At 42.8% G+C, this 17,817-nt stretch overlaps 1 protein-coding gene across 1 annotated transcript; it reads right to left on the minus strand.

Annotated features, from left to right (window-relative positions):
• Positions 1–4,767: 4,767 nt before the first annotated feature.
• Positions 4,768–9,119, minus strand: LOC125381704. Its single transcript, XM_048399148.1, has 3 exons — positions 8,726–9,119; positions 6,797–8,187; positions 4,768–4,800 (listed from the first exon to the last, which is right to left on the minus strand). Exons 1-3 carry the CDS (start codon positions 9,117–9,119, stop codon positions 4,768–4,770), a joined length of 1,818 nt encoding a protein of 605 aa, XP_048255105.1.
• Positions 9,120–17,817: the final 8,698 nt, after the last annotated feature.

Here is a 17,817-nt window from a genome sequence, read left to right on the forward strand (position 1 = left end):
GTAATTCGGAGTAAATCACTTGAAAACCAGAAAGTGGAGCTGTGTGTCAGCTTCGCTGATCTAGGTAACATGTAAAAGAGCAATCGTTAAACGAAATAAGATTTGAAACGTATCAAATACTTCTAGCTATCGTGGTACAAATTGCAATCTGTCGGCATAGCGTTTCTATTTATAGGAACGTACTATATCTAAGTAAATACCACTTTATAATGTCACTGTTCATCGTATTTAAAGCAGACACGTTGGTTAAAGTAGACCTCTTCTCCCTATACTCTCAACAGTCACACAAGTGTTCGGTCCGACTTGGCCCGGGCTGTCAAAATCAACTTTAAACTCACATATGTATCTTCAAATGGATTCACATCTATACACTAGTATAATATCTACCAAAATACCACTTTATAGTGTCTCAGATCGCTGTATTTAAAGAAAACAAGGGGCTCAAAGTCAAGCCCTTCTCCCTCTACATTCTCAACATAGTCTCTATCAGAAGTGTTTGGCTTGTGTTGGGTCCGACTTGGCCCGGGCTGTCAAAATCTACTTTAAACACACAGATGTATCTTCAAATGTGTTTACATCTATAGATTAGTGTTATATCTACCTATACACCACTTTATAATATCACAGATCGCAGTATTTATAAAAAAAACAAGGGGCTCAAAGTGAAGCCCTTTTCCCTCTACATTCTCAACATAGTCTCTATCAGAAGTGTTTGGCTTGTCTTGGGTCCGACTTGGCCCGGGCTGTCAAAATCTACTTTAAACACACAGATGTATCTTCAAATGTGTTTACATCTATAGATTAGTGTTATATCTACCCATATACCACTTTATAATGTCACAGTATATCGCATTTAAAGAAAACTGGGCCGTTAAAGTCAAGCTCTTTTACTGTATTTTATTAAGAAAATCTCTGTCTGAAGTATTCGGTCCGACTTGGCCCGGGCGGTCAAAATCAACTTAAACCTCACAGATGTATCTGCAAATGTGTTTACATCTATAGACTATTGTTATATCTACTTAAATACCACTTTGTAGGGTCTCAGATCGCTGTACTTAAAGAAAACATGGGGCTCAAAGTGAAGCCCTTTTCCCTCTACATTCTCAACATACCAATCCCTAAACCTAATAAAACAACTAATGAAACTAATTCATATAGACCAATATCCCTAACTTCAAACTTATGTAAAGTAATGGAATCAATGGCTAAAAATAGATTACAACATTACTTAACCCAAAATAACATCATAAACCCAGATCAAAGCGGTTTCACTCCTGGCCGCTCAACCCTAGATAAACTCGCCCGAGTAGAACAAGATATTAAGACAGGACAACTAAATAAACAATATACCACAGGCATCTTCTTAGACTTCTCTAAAGCTTTCGACATGGTATGGCACGATGGGCTAATACAAAAACTTTAAAAAATAGGACTCAAAGGTCAGATAATAACCTACATCCAGGACTTCCTAAACAATCGTAAAATAACCGTGGGTATAGACCAAACTCTATCGGACCAATGTCCCCTAGAAAATGGCACTCCACAGGGCAGTATCCTCAGCCCCACCCTCTTCAATATAATGATAAACGATCTATTCGAGAGCCTATCCCCTAAAGTAACCACATCAAAATTCGCGGATGATTGAGCCATCTGGATCCGCACCAAAAGCATGAAAATGGTCCAAAATTTACTCCAAAAATCTCTTAATAAAATACAACAATGGGCTGACAAATGGGGCTTCTCCCTTAACTCAGAAAAAACAACAGGAATAGTATTCAAACATAAAAACATGAAACCCGCCTCCCCAATCCTCCAGCTAAACAATCAAACAATCAAATTTCAAAAACAAACCAAATTCTTAGGACTTATTTTCGATTAACATCTCACCTGGGATGCTCACATCCAAAACCTAACAACTAAATGCAGTAAAGACCTAAACACCCTAAAATGCCTAACTGGCTCTAACTGGGGAGCCTCCAAAGATACCCTCCTCTCCCTCTACATATCACTAATTAGATCAAAACTAGACTACGGCTGCGCCATATACAACACCCTAAACAACTCTCTATCTAAAAAACTTGACTCAATACAATATCAGGCTCTCAAACTAATTACACGCACCCAACATGGCACCTACAACACCTCACTTCAGGCCTTAACAGGAGAAATGCCACTAAGTCTACGCAGGGAACAGCTAAGCTTAAATTTCTGGGCCGCGTCCCAATCAAACCCTCTCATCAGAAACTTAATAAACCAAAACATCAGCCCCAAAAACCAAGCTCTAGCTCGTAAACACCCCTTACTTACCCCAATATCCCAAAGAATAACAAACTACCTAAATGAACACCAAATTAAAAATCTTAAACAAAACTGCAAACAATCAAATATCTTCACCCCTAAACTTAAAATACCCAAAATAGACACAACACTAGCTAGCCAAATAAATAAACAAACCTACCCAAACATAGCTAAAACTACCACACTAGTATACATACACGAAAATTGGCCAAATTGGTGTCACATCTACACGGACGGATCCTCAGATCCGACCTCCAAACACACAGGTTTCGGAGTCCATACCACACAACCAACTAAAACCACACAATTCTTCCGACTCCCAAACAACCAATCAATATTCACGGCAGAACTAATGGGCATGGCCTCAGCCTTCCATAATCAAGAATACAAAAACCACAAAAAATCATAATACTCACCGACTCCCTAAGTGGACTGCAAGCCCTCCAAAACAAAAATACCAAAAACCGACCTAAATTAATAAATCAAATACTTAAAAGCTCCAACGACCTAATTAAGGCAGGCAAACAAATAACCTACTTGTGGATACCCGCCCACGTAGGAATATACGGTAATGAAAACGCCGATAAAGCAGCTAAACTATCCCTCAAAATCCCAGAAATAAGCTTAAACTTACCCATCTCAAAATCAGAAATTAAAAGTGTAAACAAGCAAAAAATCACAAAAAAATGGCATAACCTATATCTAAACTCAAATAGCCAAATCAAAAAAGTGCTCAGCAAACCACTAACCAAACCAAAAATTCTCCATCCATCAAAAAAAATCGACAGAGTAATCACTAAACTCCAAACAGGACACACCAACCTAAATAACCACCTAAAAAAATTATTAAAACACACTACAGGTAACTGCCGAGTCTGCAAACAACTAGAAACCCCAGAACACGCACTCATCCACTGCACACACTGCCTAACACATCGAACCGCATTACAAACCACCCTCAATCTAAACAAGGCTCTCACTCTAGAAGCAATACTAAACCCAAAAAATAAACTAGAAAACTTCAAGGCCTTAGGCGTATTCTTAATAAAAAACGGAACTAATAAAACGCATCTAAAAACACAATAACCTACCAAATCAAAATCACATAAACTAACAAACATCCACCATACCCAGCTCCCTTAGTCCTCCTCCCCAACCCCATCGGCATCTATTCCAAATCTCAAAATTCCCAAATTCTATATAAGCAACCCCTAAACCCCCCTCTTGGGTTGCACAGACCACTTTCGCCCCTTTCGGAAACACATTAAATGGCCTGGCCGGGCCCGTGTGCGAAATACGCATCAGTCGGAAAGCGCACGTTAAATCTCCAAAGTAAGTAAGTAAGTAAGTCTAATCAAAGAATACACACAGTCAAGACACTGACTTTCTACGAGACTCACGGTATGTAGTCGTAATCATCAGTTTATTACATTGTTAAAGGTGCATTTTTATTCAAACTCAATTAAATGAGCAAAACTTTTCGTTTGTGGACATTTGAGATCTGCCTAGATATGCGCGTTTCGTTTTATTATTCTGCAATACATTTTTACTATTACCCGCTGGCCCGGGCCGGCCCGACTTTTCTTGGCCCGACTTTTAGGCAATCCCTTGGTCCCCAACAACCCATGCCTGTTGTATGAGGTTATTGAATGGATCGGGAGGCCAGGAGCTCGGTGTGTTTGTGTGTTGCGTAGCACCGCACTCAGATACTCAACAACAGCAACAAAAGTATACAACGTTGGCTTTTTCATTGGTGTGTTTTATCTGGTGTTTCATGGGCTGAAACTATCATTGAAAACACGAGGACAATGCACGTGCACGATGGTACGTCGTCTGGACTGTTAGTGTCACAGACGAACTGAACACTTACCATTTTGGTGAAACTTGAAAATTTTATTATAAATTGTATATTTATATACTTATCCTATCTCACAGTATGCATCTCTCTTTCTTCTTTCGATTCTGAGTGGAAACGTATCTGAAATAAAAGTTTCCAGCTTCTAAAGTTAATTAACCCTGTCATACCTCACATCGTCACGGTCACCTCCCAGATCTGGGTCATGCGCGCTATGCATGCTGGTTGACCTTCTTGCACTGATCACGTGTCTATCCCAGTCAACTCATTCTCTTTCAAAAGCATATAGACTAAGGAATTGCGATGTGGGGATGGACGGGTGGGCATATAACGTGTGAGATAGGATAAGTATATAAATATACATTTATAATAAAATTTTCAAATTTTTAAACTTATCCTATCTCACACTATGCATTTTATCCCACGGTTGGATGGTGGGGCGCAACTTCCTTGTCTATAGATCACAACCGTAGGATATTTACGAGGAAGCTGGAACTTAACAGTGGTACAATACTTAATACAGTAACACAGTTAAGTGTCGTAAGACAAAAAACAAAAAAACAAAAAACAACACACAAAAACAACAACTCGTAGACAGGATAAGAAGAACACTCTCAAAGAATGTTGAGATCCTGATACGTGAACAACTGAAACACAATAAGTCGGGTACAACATGTGTAACATGTTCAAACGTAATCAAGCGTAATCGCATGTCTAAAACGAACGAGTACGACTTATATTCGAGAGAGTATACATCCAGTCGTCGAATCTACAAGACGGGGTATTCCTATCTCCAGAGGACGATAGGTTGGACCCGCTCGGCATCTCTTTTATCGCTTCGTCAAACCCTCAATCATGTCAGTGATTGAATGGATGGGTAAAAAACGAGAAGAGGAAACGATCAACAATATCCACAAAAGGATCATCGATCCGTTACTCAACACACATACCTAAAGTAGAGGTGTTTGAAATAAGGGATCGGGACACCGAAATCGGCCGCGTCTAATGACGACTTCAAGTTGAAGACCAAGGTCTCTACAGACGAGTGATTATACCCTCCAACCGGATACTCAGTCTGGGAAGCCCGAATGAATACAATAAACACCAATAATCATGACAAATGTTTATTATAAATAGAGATGGATGTAATGTAATGAAAATCTGGTTATACATCTCCCTATCTGCGCAGGTGTGTCTTGGAGATCTGTTGTGCGAGTACCAAGGGTCCAAACTGGTGAAGGCCTTGAACGTCCGTCACTGAGATGTCTCGGAGGTAATGGGATGCGAACACGGTATCGGATTTCCAAAAACATCCCTCCATAATTGCGGTCAAGGAGCAATTACTGTGAAGTGCCATGGTGGAAGCGACAGCACGGGTTTCGTGAGGATTAGATGCGACTGGAGCAGGTAGGCCAGCGAAGGTGTAGGCTCGAAGGATCACTGAGCGTATCCAAAACGAGATTGTGGTACGGGATACCTCCGTAGTATGTGCCGCAGAGAGAGGGATGAATAACCTCTTACGTAATCGACGAAGTGGTTTCGCCGCTTCCAGATAGATTTTAAGTGCGCGTACCGGACACAACGATATGTCTTCGTCAGGGTTTAAGAGGGCAGTCAATGGTGGGATACTGAATAGTCGATCGGGTTGACCAGGGAGTTGATTTTTGGCGATGAAATCCCATCGTAGTCCCAAAAATACTTTCCCATGTGCAGTTCGTTCGAAACGTACTCTGTTGACGTCTAAAGCGTGAATTTCACTCACTCGAGCCGCCGTTGCAAGGGCCAGAAGGAAAACTGTCTTCAAAGAAATGTGTTCGAAATCTTTCTCGGCGAGAGGTTAGTACTCGGCCGACGTTAGATGGCGAAGTATGATGTTTAGATTCCAAGTTGGTGGTCGAAAACGTGATGTTTGGTCCGCCAACTTGTACGATCTGATCAATGATTGTAATTCGGCGATTGTTGAAATCTTAGTGCCCGTTGTAGTTGCGATGACAGAATTGATCGCAGCTAAATAGGTAGCTAGAGTCGAACCTTTTAGTTTACGAGATGATCGAAGATAGTGAAGGTATTCAGCAATTTGTTGCGGGGATGCCGTGGCAGGTGTGGAAATGTCATGTGAATGACAAAACGATTCAAATGCCTTCCATTTATGGTCATATAGTGCTTTAGTAGGTGACCTGTGCGCCCCCGCAATGGTCTTGGCCACTCGTTCAGAATAACCCTTAGCTATCAATGATTTCTGTAAATGCGCCAAACGCATAGATTGAGGGTTGTTGGCGACGGATGACAGAGCTGAGAGTGTGGTTGATGCAGAAGATCGTCCCTTAGAGGTAGATGGTAAAACTTTCTGTCTGCGAGACGAATGAGCGTTATGAACCAACTGCGTGTTGGCCAGTAGGGCGCGACCAAAAGTAGAGTGAGGCGATTGGTCGTTGATATCTTCTGTAGAACCCGATGTAGAATGCCGGTTGGGGGAAAGGCGTAAGCATGTAGTCCTTCCCATGGGATTGCTAACGCATCATGGTCCCAGGCTAGGGGGTCTGGGATAGGAGATACGAACCGGGATAGCTGAGTATTGAAGCGGGTTGCGAAGAGGTCGACGTCTGGGCACGGAAATAACTGGCAAATCCACTGAAAAATCACAGGATGTAGACGCCATTCCGTGGGAGATGGTTTGTCGGGTCGGGGCAGGGAGTCGGCTATGACGTTGGCGATGCCGGGAATATGTCTCGCTCGAACTTGAATGTTGAGTGAGTCGATCAGTTTGAAGAAGTCGAGTGCTAGAGATAGAAGTGACGTTGACTTGGTGGATCCCATCTTGTTTATGTACCACACGACAGATAGGTTGTCTGACTGAATCATTAGTGTGGAGGACTGAAGGAGTGTTGACCAATGAGACACTGCCAGAATCACTGCTTTGAATTCTAGATTGTTGATGTGAAGCTGGCTTTCTTCTAATGACCACCGCCCTGCCACTTGTAGGTCTTGGCAATGAGCTCCCCATCCGACGGTTGAGGCGTCGACGAACAGGTGGAGGGTCGGGCTGAATGGTTGCAAGGAGACTCCTTCGCAGACACTTGATGGAGTTAACCACCATTTGAGGTGTGGGTGTAGATGGTTTGGAAGAGATATTAGAACCTGACAATCGTCGTCCTGAAGGAAGGGCTTGAGGAAGCACTGGATTGGCCGTAAGTGAAGTTGACCTCTCTTGGTGAGGGCTTGTGCTGATATTAGGAGACCGAGAAGTTGTTGCCATTGACGTAAGGAAATTGGCTGTTTGAGTGCCAATGGAACGAGGCGTTGGATTTTCTCCCAACGATCTTGGGGTACAAACATCTTGCCCAGACTCGTGTCGAAGAGGGCTCCGATGAACTGGAGACGTTGTGTTGGAATAGTTTCGGACTTTTTTGGGTTGATGATCCAACCTAGTTGATGAAGTAGGCGTTGAGAGAAATCGAGGTGATGAAGTAGAGTTTTCGAATCCTTGTTGGCTTGAATGCAGTCGTCGATGTACGTTTCGAAGACGATGCCTCGAGTGTGTAGGAACTTGACGATGGGTTTTGTGAGGCGAGTAAATAGCCACGGGGCCGAAGAAATTCCAAATGGGAGCACTCGCCATTGGTAGTGTTGGCCTAGGAACACAAACCGAAGAAAATGGCGGTGCTCTGGCAGGATAGGGACGTGTAAGTACGCGTCTTGTATATCTAGGCTGATCATGAAGTCGCCGGGATGAATAATCGTTCGTAGTAGAGCGATTGATGTCATGCGAAAGTGTGGAGGAGTCTCTAGGTATAGTTTGTTGAAGGTTTTCATGTTGAAGATGAGACGCAGTTGAGGACTGTTTTTCTTGGGAACCAGAAAAATTGGAGAATAGAACCCTGGTGTCATTGGCTGAGTGCCCAGACACTCTATTGCGTTCTTTACAAGTAACGTGTTTATGGTGTCTATGAGAACTGGAAGTTGTTTGGCTGGATACAGATGTTGAGGCGGTTTGCACGTTGTCGGAGGTGTGGTGGCAAGAGGTAGAGGATAACCTGTTTGTAGGAGACGAGACACATATGGGTCGTCTAGGATGGTCCAGTTTAAAGCGAACGTGCCTAGTCTTCCGCCTACGGGAGACGAGAAAATCGGAATGGCTGGAGTCGGAAGGTCCCAGTCGTCCTGCTGTTGTAGTGAGTCATTTGTGGTTAGTGTCTCCTGGCTTAGGAGAGTTAGTGTTTCCTTTAGTCCCTGAAAAGGAGACAGTGCGTCCGCCTGATTTCCCTCCTCGCTGATGTTGGCGTGCTCGGCCACGGCCACGAAAAGAAGCAGACCTATTACTCAAAACTTCTCTAAGGTCTTGTTGAGAAGGAGTAAAGGTTGGTCGTCTTCGGTCTTTCCTTTGTTCTTCCAGTTGATTTTTCTGGAGACGAAGTAAGTCAACAGTGACTTGCAGGGAAGTGTCTCTTTGGACTTCATGGGCGACCTCCTGTATGCGCCCAGCAAAAAGGGAGGGTGTTGACCATGGCATTTGGTACAGCCTGTTCTTAAATTGATCATCCCATGAGCAATGTTGTAACACCCCCCGTCTACGAAGAGAAGTGAAAGATCCCGCATGGTGAGCAAGGAGGTCTAGTATAGCTGTCGTTTTATCCTGGATGAGGGTCACAGCACCTCGAATACAGGATTCTTCTGAGGAAGATGCATGAGCTAGAGCCGACGAAAGTGCTTCAGTTGCTGATAAAATAGTGGAGACCAACGTGAGGGTCCTTCGAACAGTGGTGTCGAGGTGAACGAGGTCCCTGTCATCCACTGAAGAAGCTGAGTACGGACGCTTAGGAGCTAATGTTGCGATGTCACCATCTAGTTCGGGAGAAATCGTAGACAAGCCATGAGTCCCTGCATCCGCCAATACAAAGCGTGGAGATTGAAGCCGATCACGAAGACGGCGAAAGGATCCAAATGCGTTGTCTAAATTGGTGGCCATATCCTGTAGGACTGGTCTCGGAGGGAGTGTGATGTTCGGCGACGAGGCTGAAGGCACAACAAATGATGATAAAGTGTCCTCCGTTGAAGTGCTTTTTAACAATTGTAACTTATCTGCTATCCAGATAAGTACAGTGATCGGATCCGCTATGTCGAAGCTCCCAGAAGACGAAGCTGGGGAGGTATAGTGGTCTGATGACTCTGATTCTGGTGGTTGATCCACTGAAAGGGCTGTAGTGGGTGTCGATGCAGATAGAGGTACCGTAGTTGGTACAGCAGGTGCCTGTTGGGGAAGACATACTGCTGTTACAGCCTATAACAGAGAACGAATCTGTTCTGCTGGAATAGCAGAAAGTTCGCTAGGGATCCATGATGTAGGGATAGCTTGAGATGGAGCTTGTGATGTTGCAGAAGTCTGTGATTCAGAGGAAACAGGAGGGCGTCGAACCGGAGGTGGCGATGGGGAGCCGGTACGACGAGTAGGTGAAGTAGAACTCTGCCTATCTTTAGGTGAAGGACATCTACTAACGGTAGCTGATCTGAGTGGTCTATCTCTATGTCGCCGAGGAGAATCCTCATGACGAGAAGAGGAAATGTAGCTTGACCGATAAGGTCTGTACTCATGAGGATACCCATGCCATGGAGGGTGGGGATCACTGTAGTGTGGGTGTCGTTCCAACTCATGTGCGTAGGCACTATATGAAGTAGTGTTCCATGGGTAATTACCACGTTGATGAAAATCAAAAGTGTGAGGGTAATCTCTTAGTCGAAACTCCGGATTGGTGAGTGAAGGAGAAGATCGAGACATGTAGGATGAATGGCTAATAGACTCGTTGTAGCGTTCATCCTCCGAGCCTAGACGTGATGGGTCTGAATAGTCCCTTCTTGAGACATGATAAGGGGATGAGTGATAATCCGCTCGCCTGTCATAAGACGAATAACGATCTGTAGGTGAACGTCGCATATTCGAGTCTCTCGAATGTCTCTGTTCCTTTGAGGTTTTATGAACTCTCGTGTCCCGTTGAACCTCCTTTGAAGTGTGTCGATACTTAGGAGTCCGTATGTCCTTCGAAGTTCGGTTCGATGATGTTCGTTGAACCTCAGAGGTTCGACGAAGCTCGAATCTCTTTAGTTTGTCCGAAGATGTACGATTCGAACGTGACTGTCGCACCTCGGGAGTACAGCGACGTTCGGAGGTTCGACGATGTTCGAATGTTCGACGAGATTCGGATGTTTGACGAGGTTCGGAGGGTCGGTTATGTTCGGAGGTTCGATGAGGTTCGGAGGTTCGAGGTTCGGAGGTTCGAGGTTCGGAGGTTCGAGGTTCGAGGTTTGGAGGTTCGAAGTTCGGAGGATCGAGGTTCGGAGGCCCAATGTTCGTAGGTTCAAGGTTCGGAGGTTCGGAGGTTCGGGGGTCCAAGTTCGGAGGTTCGGTGTTCGGAGGTTCGAGGTTCGGAAGTACGAGGAACCTTAGATGGTTGGATGTTCGGTGAATCATCTCGGTGTCGAGGGTGAGAAGTCCGTTGGTCCCAGTCTGAATGCCGATCCCCCGATGATTGCACTGAATAAAGTGCACTGACTGTCGATGCTTGTCGATCCCGGGACGAATGTCTATCGTCTTGTGAATCCTCTCGGGAATGGGAGGTTCGTGAACCTTGATCCGATGAGTCGTCATACGACTCCTGGTCTTGAGAGGATCGATCCTGCGAAGATCGTCGTATGGGAGATTTCGAACGACGGACCAAACTTATAGGGTCGACCGAGGTACCAGTACCATGTGTACCCTCCGAAGGTAAAACAGGAGCGAGCTCCATGTTAGTCGTAGAACACGACGAGTCGAAAGTACGAACCTCGGTCGGGTTGGATACGTTGGCTGACGTAAGCCGGTCATCCACACTCGTGTCTAACGAGAGGACTCGTCGAATGTCCGAGTCTCGGGATGTGGAGGGTAGGTTCGACTTTGAAGGTGGATTCGTGGATACCTTAGACATGTCGTCTGTGAGAAAAGAGTCAGAGACCCCCTCATCGTCTAACGAGATCATGGGACCAGTTTGATCCCTAGTATTCTGGCCCGCCTGTGAGGGTGATCGGGCCGATCTCGCTTTCTTGACCGGTGTTTTCTTGGCTTTCGTGGATTTTTCTGCAGTCTTAGAGAGACGATCTGACACCCGACGCCGACATTTATGAAAGAGTTTGAAGGATTCATCTGGTAGATCGGAGCAGAGCTCGCAACGCTCTAAAAAACTGCATAATCCACGACAATCCGAACATTGGGCATGAGGGTCAGACGGAGAGAAAACACGTCGGCACAAAGTGCAGACAGGTCTCGGTGTGGACTGCTCGTCCATTATGATGAATAACTATCCCAAACAGGGATATGAGTAAAATTGCAGGCAATTAGACGACAAAAATATGAAGATCGCTTGCAAGCGAAAAGAAAAACCCAAAATGGATTCCTGTAATAACAATACGTCACCACTGCGTGGCGATTTGAAAGAGAATGAGTTGACTGGGATAGACACGTGATCAGTGCAAGAAGGTCAACCAGCATGCATAGCGCGCATGACCCAGATCTGGGAGGTGACCGTGACGATGTGAGGTATGACAGGGTTAATTAACTTTAGAAGCTGGAAACTTTTATTTCAGATACGTTTCCACTCAGAATCGAAAGAAGAAAGAGAGAAGCATAGTGTGAGATAGGATAAGTTTAAAAATATGGTGTTTCTACAATTTGTATATTTCATATACGTTTCCAATGCAATAGATTAGAGTCGATTTTCCATGATGTACAGTTTCATTTTGTTGTTGAGTATATACGATGGCGGCGGAGAAGCTTGGGCACTTGGTTGATAGCGCACAACTGAAGTAGCAAAACTGCGGTGTTACCTCATCGACGGGTATCAACATAACTTAGCTACTCTTATCAAATGGTGTTGACGTCGACGTCACTGACATGAAAAAAACCCACGAAGACTTGAACTTCTATAAAATCCTATATCCTTCAATTGATTAAAGAGTTTTAAGTTTCATGATTAAGTTATTGTTTGAGAACACCTCGAAAACAGTATGAGTTAGCATGCCACTTATTGATATACACAAAAGAAACATTTGTGTTCTGTGTAGTTTAGGTAGGTCAAGGTGAACTATTTCCTTCAAATCGTGGATTATAAAACAAAGTCATTTGAAACGTCTTTCTCTTGTACAACATTTGGATCAACAGTCTATAGGATTGTCATTGTTCCTCTATCACGTCACCACTGAATGTTTAATGCTGAATAGTGTGTTGTATTTAATATTTGCGTTCGTACATTTTCCGAAATTGTCTATTAATTCAATCTCTGTGTTAACCCTTTCCATAATCATATGAAATCTCAGCAAAAAGTCCATTTGTCTCTGGAATAGTGACTTTAATCAGATGAAGGCTAAAATGTTAGCGAATCATTCAGTAGCACCCGTCACAAACACATGCAAAGGCAAGGCAACAATACTTATGAATAACGTAATTATTCACGAATATTTATTCATTGGACGACATATCACGTCCCACCTCAATCCCTACAATAACGGACCCGTGAAGATCCGGGGTAGAATAGGGCTTCAGCAAACCATGCTTGCCGTAAAAGGCGACTATGCTTGTCGTAAAAGGCGACTAACGGGATCGGGTGGTCAGGCTCGCTGACTTGGTTTGATGCATGTCATCGATCCAGATTGCGTGGATCGATGTTCAAGATGTAAATCACTGGATTGTCTGGTCCAGACTAGATTATTTACAGACCGCCGTCACATAGCTGGAATATTGCTCAGTGCGGCGTAAAACAACAAACCAAACCAGCTTATTACCACACTCAAACGTCTATATATATTTCCTTGTTTGTTTGGTCTTTAAGTCCGCACTCAGAAATACCCCCAGCTACATGACGGCGGTCTGTCGATTCTGGACCAGACAGTCCAATGATTGACATCATGAGAACCGATATATGCAATTGGGATACGATGACAAGTATCAACCTAGTCAGCGAGGCCTGACCGCCCGATCCCATTAGCCTCCTCTTGCGACAACAATCATGGGTTGCTGAAAAACAATTCTAACCCTGATCTTCACGGGTCTCTATGTATGTGGTTCTGTTTTACAAGCCCCCTAAATATTAAATATTTGCATTGTTTCTTTGTGATCCTGTTACATATTTTGTTCCACCTCGTACTGGAAAGAAATATTGCCTCAGGTTTTGAAAAAAAACGAGTTGTGCGTAAACAAATTGTTAGTCTCATCCTGGTAATATGACAAAACTCCCAGCATCTGAATATTCCAAAAAACAAAATGATATAAGATTTTCAAGTACTCCTGCTAGCATAAGTTCAACCAGTCAAGACATACGCCAAAGTACACTCGAGGTGAAGTGAGGTGAAATGGGGTTCAACATTCGCGGTCAAAATTTCGTACACGCGAAAAAACTCGTTCTTTTATGAAATATATGTTAGGATTATGTCTAATGTCTAATAATTCCTAGACTGGCTAGGCACAGTCTTGTAAAAACCGATGTCAGCTGGTCTGCCTATACGGACACGATGACGTCATCGAGTCTGAAGCAACGTCACTTGCTGCACACGTCACAACTGTCCCTGACTTTGCTTTGCGTTACCACTCGAGGTCACAACATAGATCAGATATTGTTATTCAAAATATTTGATCGAAATTGTCAGTTACGATTACATTTCTGTTAGTAGTAGAGTGTAAAAGAAATCCTTGGATAAATCACGTCAGCACTTCATATTCAAATCATTTCTATGAAAGCAATTGAGCTATTTTTGTTGTAAAACTTATTCCAAACCTAGATTTGTGAAAATTATGAACTTATATAAGTAACTTTATAACTCTGAGGAACGTATTTATTGAAAATTGTTTATTGAAAGAAACGTTTATACCATCACAGATATACTACCAGGCAACTTCAGTACTTTGAAAGTACAGTTACTAGGCGTCATAGAACATGTGAGTCTGATACAGTAGATACATCGTACCTTATCGAGACTGCATTGATTTGTTCACGTTCGTGGCATGAAACGTGTCTATGAGCATATTTCTTATAATTACACTACTACCAGGTAGAAGTTGGAAGAAAGGACTAACAAAAATAAAATATTAATTGAGAATATTTCCGTATGTCAACATACATCTTCACCTTCTTTATTACTTAAAATGCAAATATTTTTTTCCCACGTGCCTCAACCTCATGAAAACATAATAAGGGCTGAGAGATATTGGATATTGGTTGGTTCTAATATAATATGATATATATCTAATATTCCTCAGATTTGTCAGATGCTGAAAAATGCATATTTACATGAGTGTTAACATTACAGCCCATTACAGCCTGTATGTAAAATGTAGCGCTCTTTTACCACTGTCTCCACTAACTTGCCATTATGATATCACTTAGATTCGGTTAAGGTAACAATGGTCTCTTATGTGGTGTTCCCTGTTATGTGCCCTGTTAACCCACCCCTGTACCGGGTAGGCGTCACACACAGTCACGTGGGTGTACCTGTGTTCATGTTGACGTTCACAGGCCTCATATATATCCCAAACATTCAAACACCAATAGCAAGACGCATGTACCAACACGACAGTCATTTGTATCAACCACACCTGTAAGGTAACAATGGTCTCTTATGTGGTGTTTACTGTTGGACTTAAGTTGGAGACACACCTCAAACAAATGTAAGGCTTGAATTTCTCGGGGAAATGAAAGCACCACATGCTGCTTGTCCTTGAAGCAAGGCGCTTTCTTAGAAACAGATTTGTTCAATAGATATTGAAGCTTAAGCTTCCCTCGGGAATAGGTGACAATTCTCAGAAGGACAAGCTGATTAAAATCCAATTTTCTACTCCGATAGGATCCCTCCCTGCTTGAAGATCTGAGGACACACCCATGGGACGTCAGGCGAGTTTCGAAGCAGTCATTCCACTTTTAGCCTCGATACGAGTGAACAAAGCATTTACACAAGCAAACACTGTCCAAACCTATGTTCAGGTATAACACACATGCTAGACATGCTCAAAAGGGCTTAGAAATGTGTTTAAATCCAAAACGGAATGACCGGTTTACGTGTTTAATCTAAAGGTGTTTGGAACTTAAATACGTGAAACGGGTCAGTATCAACCGACAAAACACTAACTTCAAAGATAAGGTGGACAAGCAATTAGGTGTTTAGAACAATTTGTATGCGGACAATAAGATTCAAATTGTATTAGAATATAACGGTATATGTTCTGACGCGGTGAAGCACAGATGGCAACACTGAGGCCCAACAGACGCATTCCACGACTTTCCTTAATTTCAGGAAATATCCCACTTTGTCGTTCGCGTTTATTGTTTATCAAAATGAGTCATCTGCAAAATGGAGAGACCCTTGAAGATCCGGGTGAAGAATAGGTCTTCAGTAACCCATGCTTGCCTAAAAGGCGGCAATGCTTGTCGTAAGAGGTGACTAACGAGATCGGGTGGTCAGACTTGCTGACTTGGTTGATGCATGGCATCGTATCCTAATTGCGTGGATCGATGCTCATGATGTCAGTCACTGGATTGTCTGCTCCAGACTCGATTATTTACAGTCATATAGATGGATTATTGCTGAGTGTTGCGTTAAACAACAAACAAACAAATACAACGAAATAAAGTAGTACTGTGGAAGAGGTTCTGAGAACATGGTCAAAACCACTGAAGATGACTACAGTGTGAATGGTTTATTTACCTGTTACATGCATTCTAGCAGAGCAACTCTAAAAACATTAATTATTGTGATATTTTGGCTCTTAGTTCAAAGGTTAGTGAAGCAAGGCGTGGCGTGCAATGCAATACTAGAAACACTTGACTCCTTGTTCTATCAACCACTTTCCCATTCTTATCGTCACTGATATACAGGTTTAAATTGAACTGATTGCCTGACTGAATAAAAAGCCTAGCCTTCATGTGCAGGGACATGGAAAGAGACCACGCGAAACTGAGCGGTATACAAGCCGACTGACGACCAGGCATCATTGATCAGGTTCGAAGGTGGTCATCGAGGGCAACACATAACAAGAGGCTCGAACTGTCGCTGACTTGTTCTAACGCCGCACTCTGCAAACAGAGCCCAACTATATACCGCCGACTAAATATGTAGGTGGCTTTCATCTCAACAATAACATCAAATATAAAACGCGTCAACGCCAGAGAATAACCAGTTTCGAGTATCCAAACAATAGCTTCCAACGGGCGTAAAAGGCAAAATAGCGGTGAAAATTATATGAATGGATCAGTGAGTCATTGAGTACGGTGTTACGCCGCTTTTAGAGAAGTCCCAGCAATATCACGGCCGGGGACACCAGACAAGGGCTTCACACATTGTACCCATGTGGGGAATCGAACCCGGGTCTTCGGCGTGTCGTTTTTTCTTCAGATGTACAAACATAAGATTGACTGTAGCAGATAGAAATAATTTCTTTGAGCATATTGCTTTGAAAGTCCTTAAGTTAATACATTTACTTCATAATATAGCAATATTAAACTAGGTTGGGCTTGTTTACTTCACATAGGCATGTTCATTTGACAATAACCTAAATTACAGCACAAACTTGGAAATTACACAAAGTACATACTAGTCCAATAAAATGTGCAAAAACAATACCTTAACTGCACTAAACTGCACTCAATATTTTATATACCTTTCATAACAACGTTGGCCATGAGAATACTTATGAACAAAGGTTGAAGTCTAGGCAATATTTCCATAAGCCAAGTCAAAATCAGCCATAAAATCTAAATCATGAAGAATTAAGTAACCATGTGTGGTAGAAATTAAGAAGATGCACATACAAACAAATTCCTATTCATGAATTGCCAAATACTATTACTTTAGACCTCACAGACATTCCTGGCATGACTTCCCCATGCATGTTGCTCAAACCACATGGTGATTTGACCACACCAATCTGCGATTATCTCCCCTCTTATTAAGGTTGACATAAAATTGGCACATGATAAAAAATGAAACCTAAGATTCAAAACTATGAAATTAAAATAAATATCTTAACCATTACAATTATTCAATATTGTATAATAATGTTGTTATATGCAATAGACAATTTGTGGACGTATACTAAACCAGATTTTATACCTCTTAGCCAATTGAGCCATCATTAATCATTACTGATAGGAAATGGAAATAAGCATTTTGACCATTACACCAGGTGGACGCTTAAGCAATTCCCAAACAGGGGGCACGCTTGGCCCAATCGTCTAAGGCGCCGCAATTCGCTGTGCAGAGTTGCGTTCCTTGGGCACGCCAGAAAGATATGATTGTGGGTTCGAATCCCAGTTCGCCCCAATTTTATTTCTAGGTTTGTCAGCACCATACTCGTGCGGGTTTGTTTCACCGAAGTGGTCAACGTCTAAGACCTGCATCATTTCGGGCTTTCCTCCAACATTAAGCTGACACGCCGCGATATTACTGGAATAGTGTTAAAAGCGGCGTTAAACACAACTCACTCACTTCCCAAACACTTCATAACAGAGGGGTAGAACACAATGCGATCCTTAAACGTTTACATTTCATACTTTTGGTTGAATTTAGGTAGCAATTATAGCGACCCATTTGTAACCCTTACAAAAAGAAATGTTGTAAATGTTGGCGATTCTATTAATTTGTAGGCATGTTAA

Source organism: Haliotis rufescens, unplaced genomic scaffold, assembly GCF_023055435.1.
Source record: "Haliotis rufescens isolate VD_foot unplaced genomic scaffold, xgHalRufe1.0.p SCAF_19, whole genome shotgun sequence".
NCBI classification, from domain to species: domain Eukaryota; kingdom Metazoa; phylum Mollusca; class Gastropoda; order Lepetellida; family Haliotidae; genus Haliotis; species Haliotis rufescens.

Excerpts from the sequence above, each read along its gene's own strand:
- LOC125381704 (XM_048399148.1), bottom strand. The coding sequence starts at position 9,119 with ATGGCCACCAATTTAGACAACGCATTTGGATCCTTTCGCCGTCTTCGT. Across the intron at positions 8,188-8,725 it reads GGGATCTTTCACTTCTCTTC|GTTATCCTCTACCTCTTGCC; the intron begins GTAGACGGGGGG and ends TCCTACAAACAG. Across the intron at positions 4,801-6,796 it reads CGGAATGGCGTCTACATCCT|TTGTTCACGTATCAGGATCT; the intron begins GTGATTTTTCAG and ends ATTGTGTTTCAG.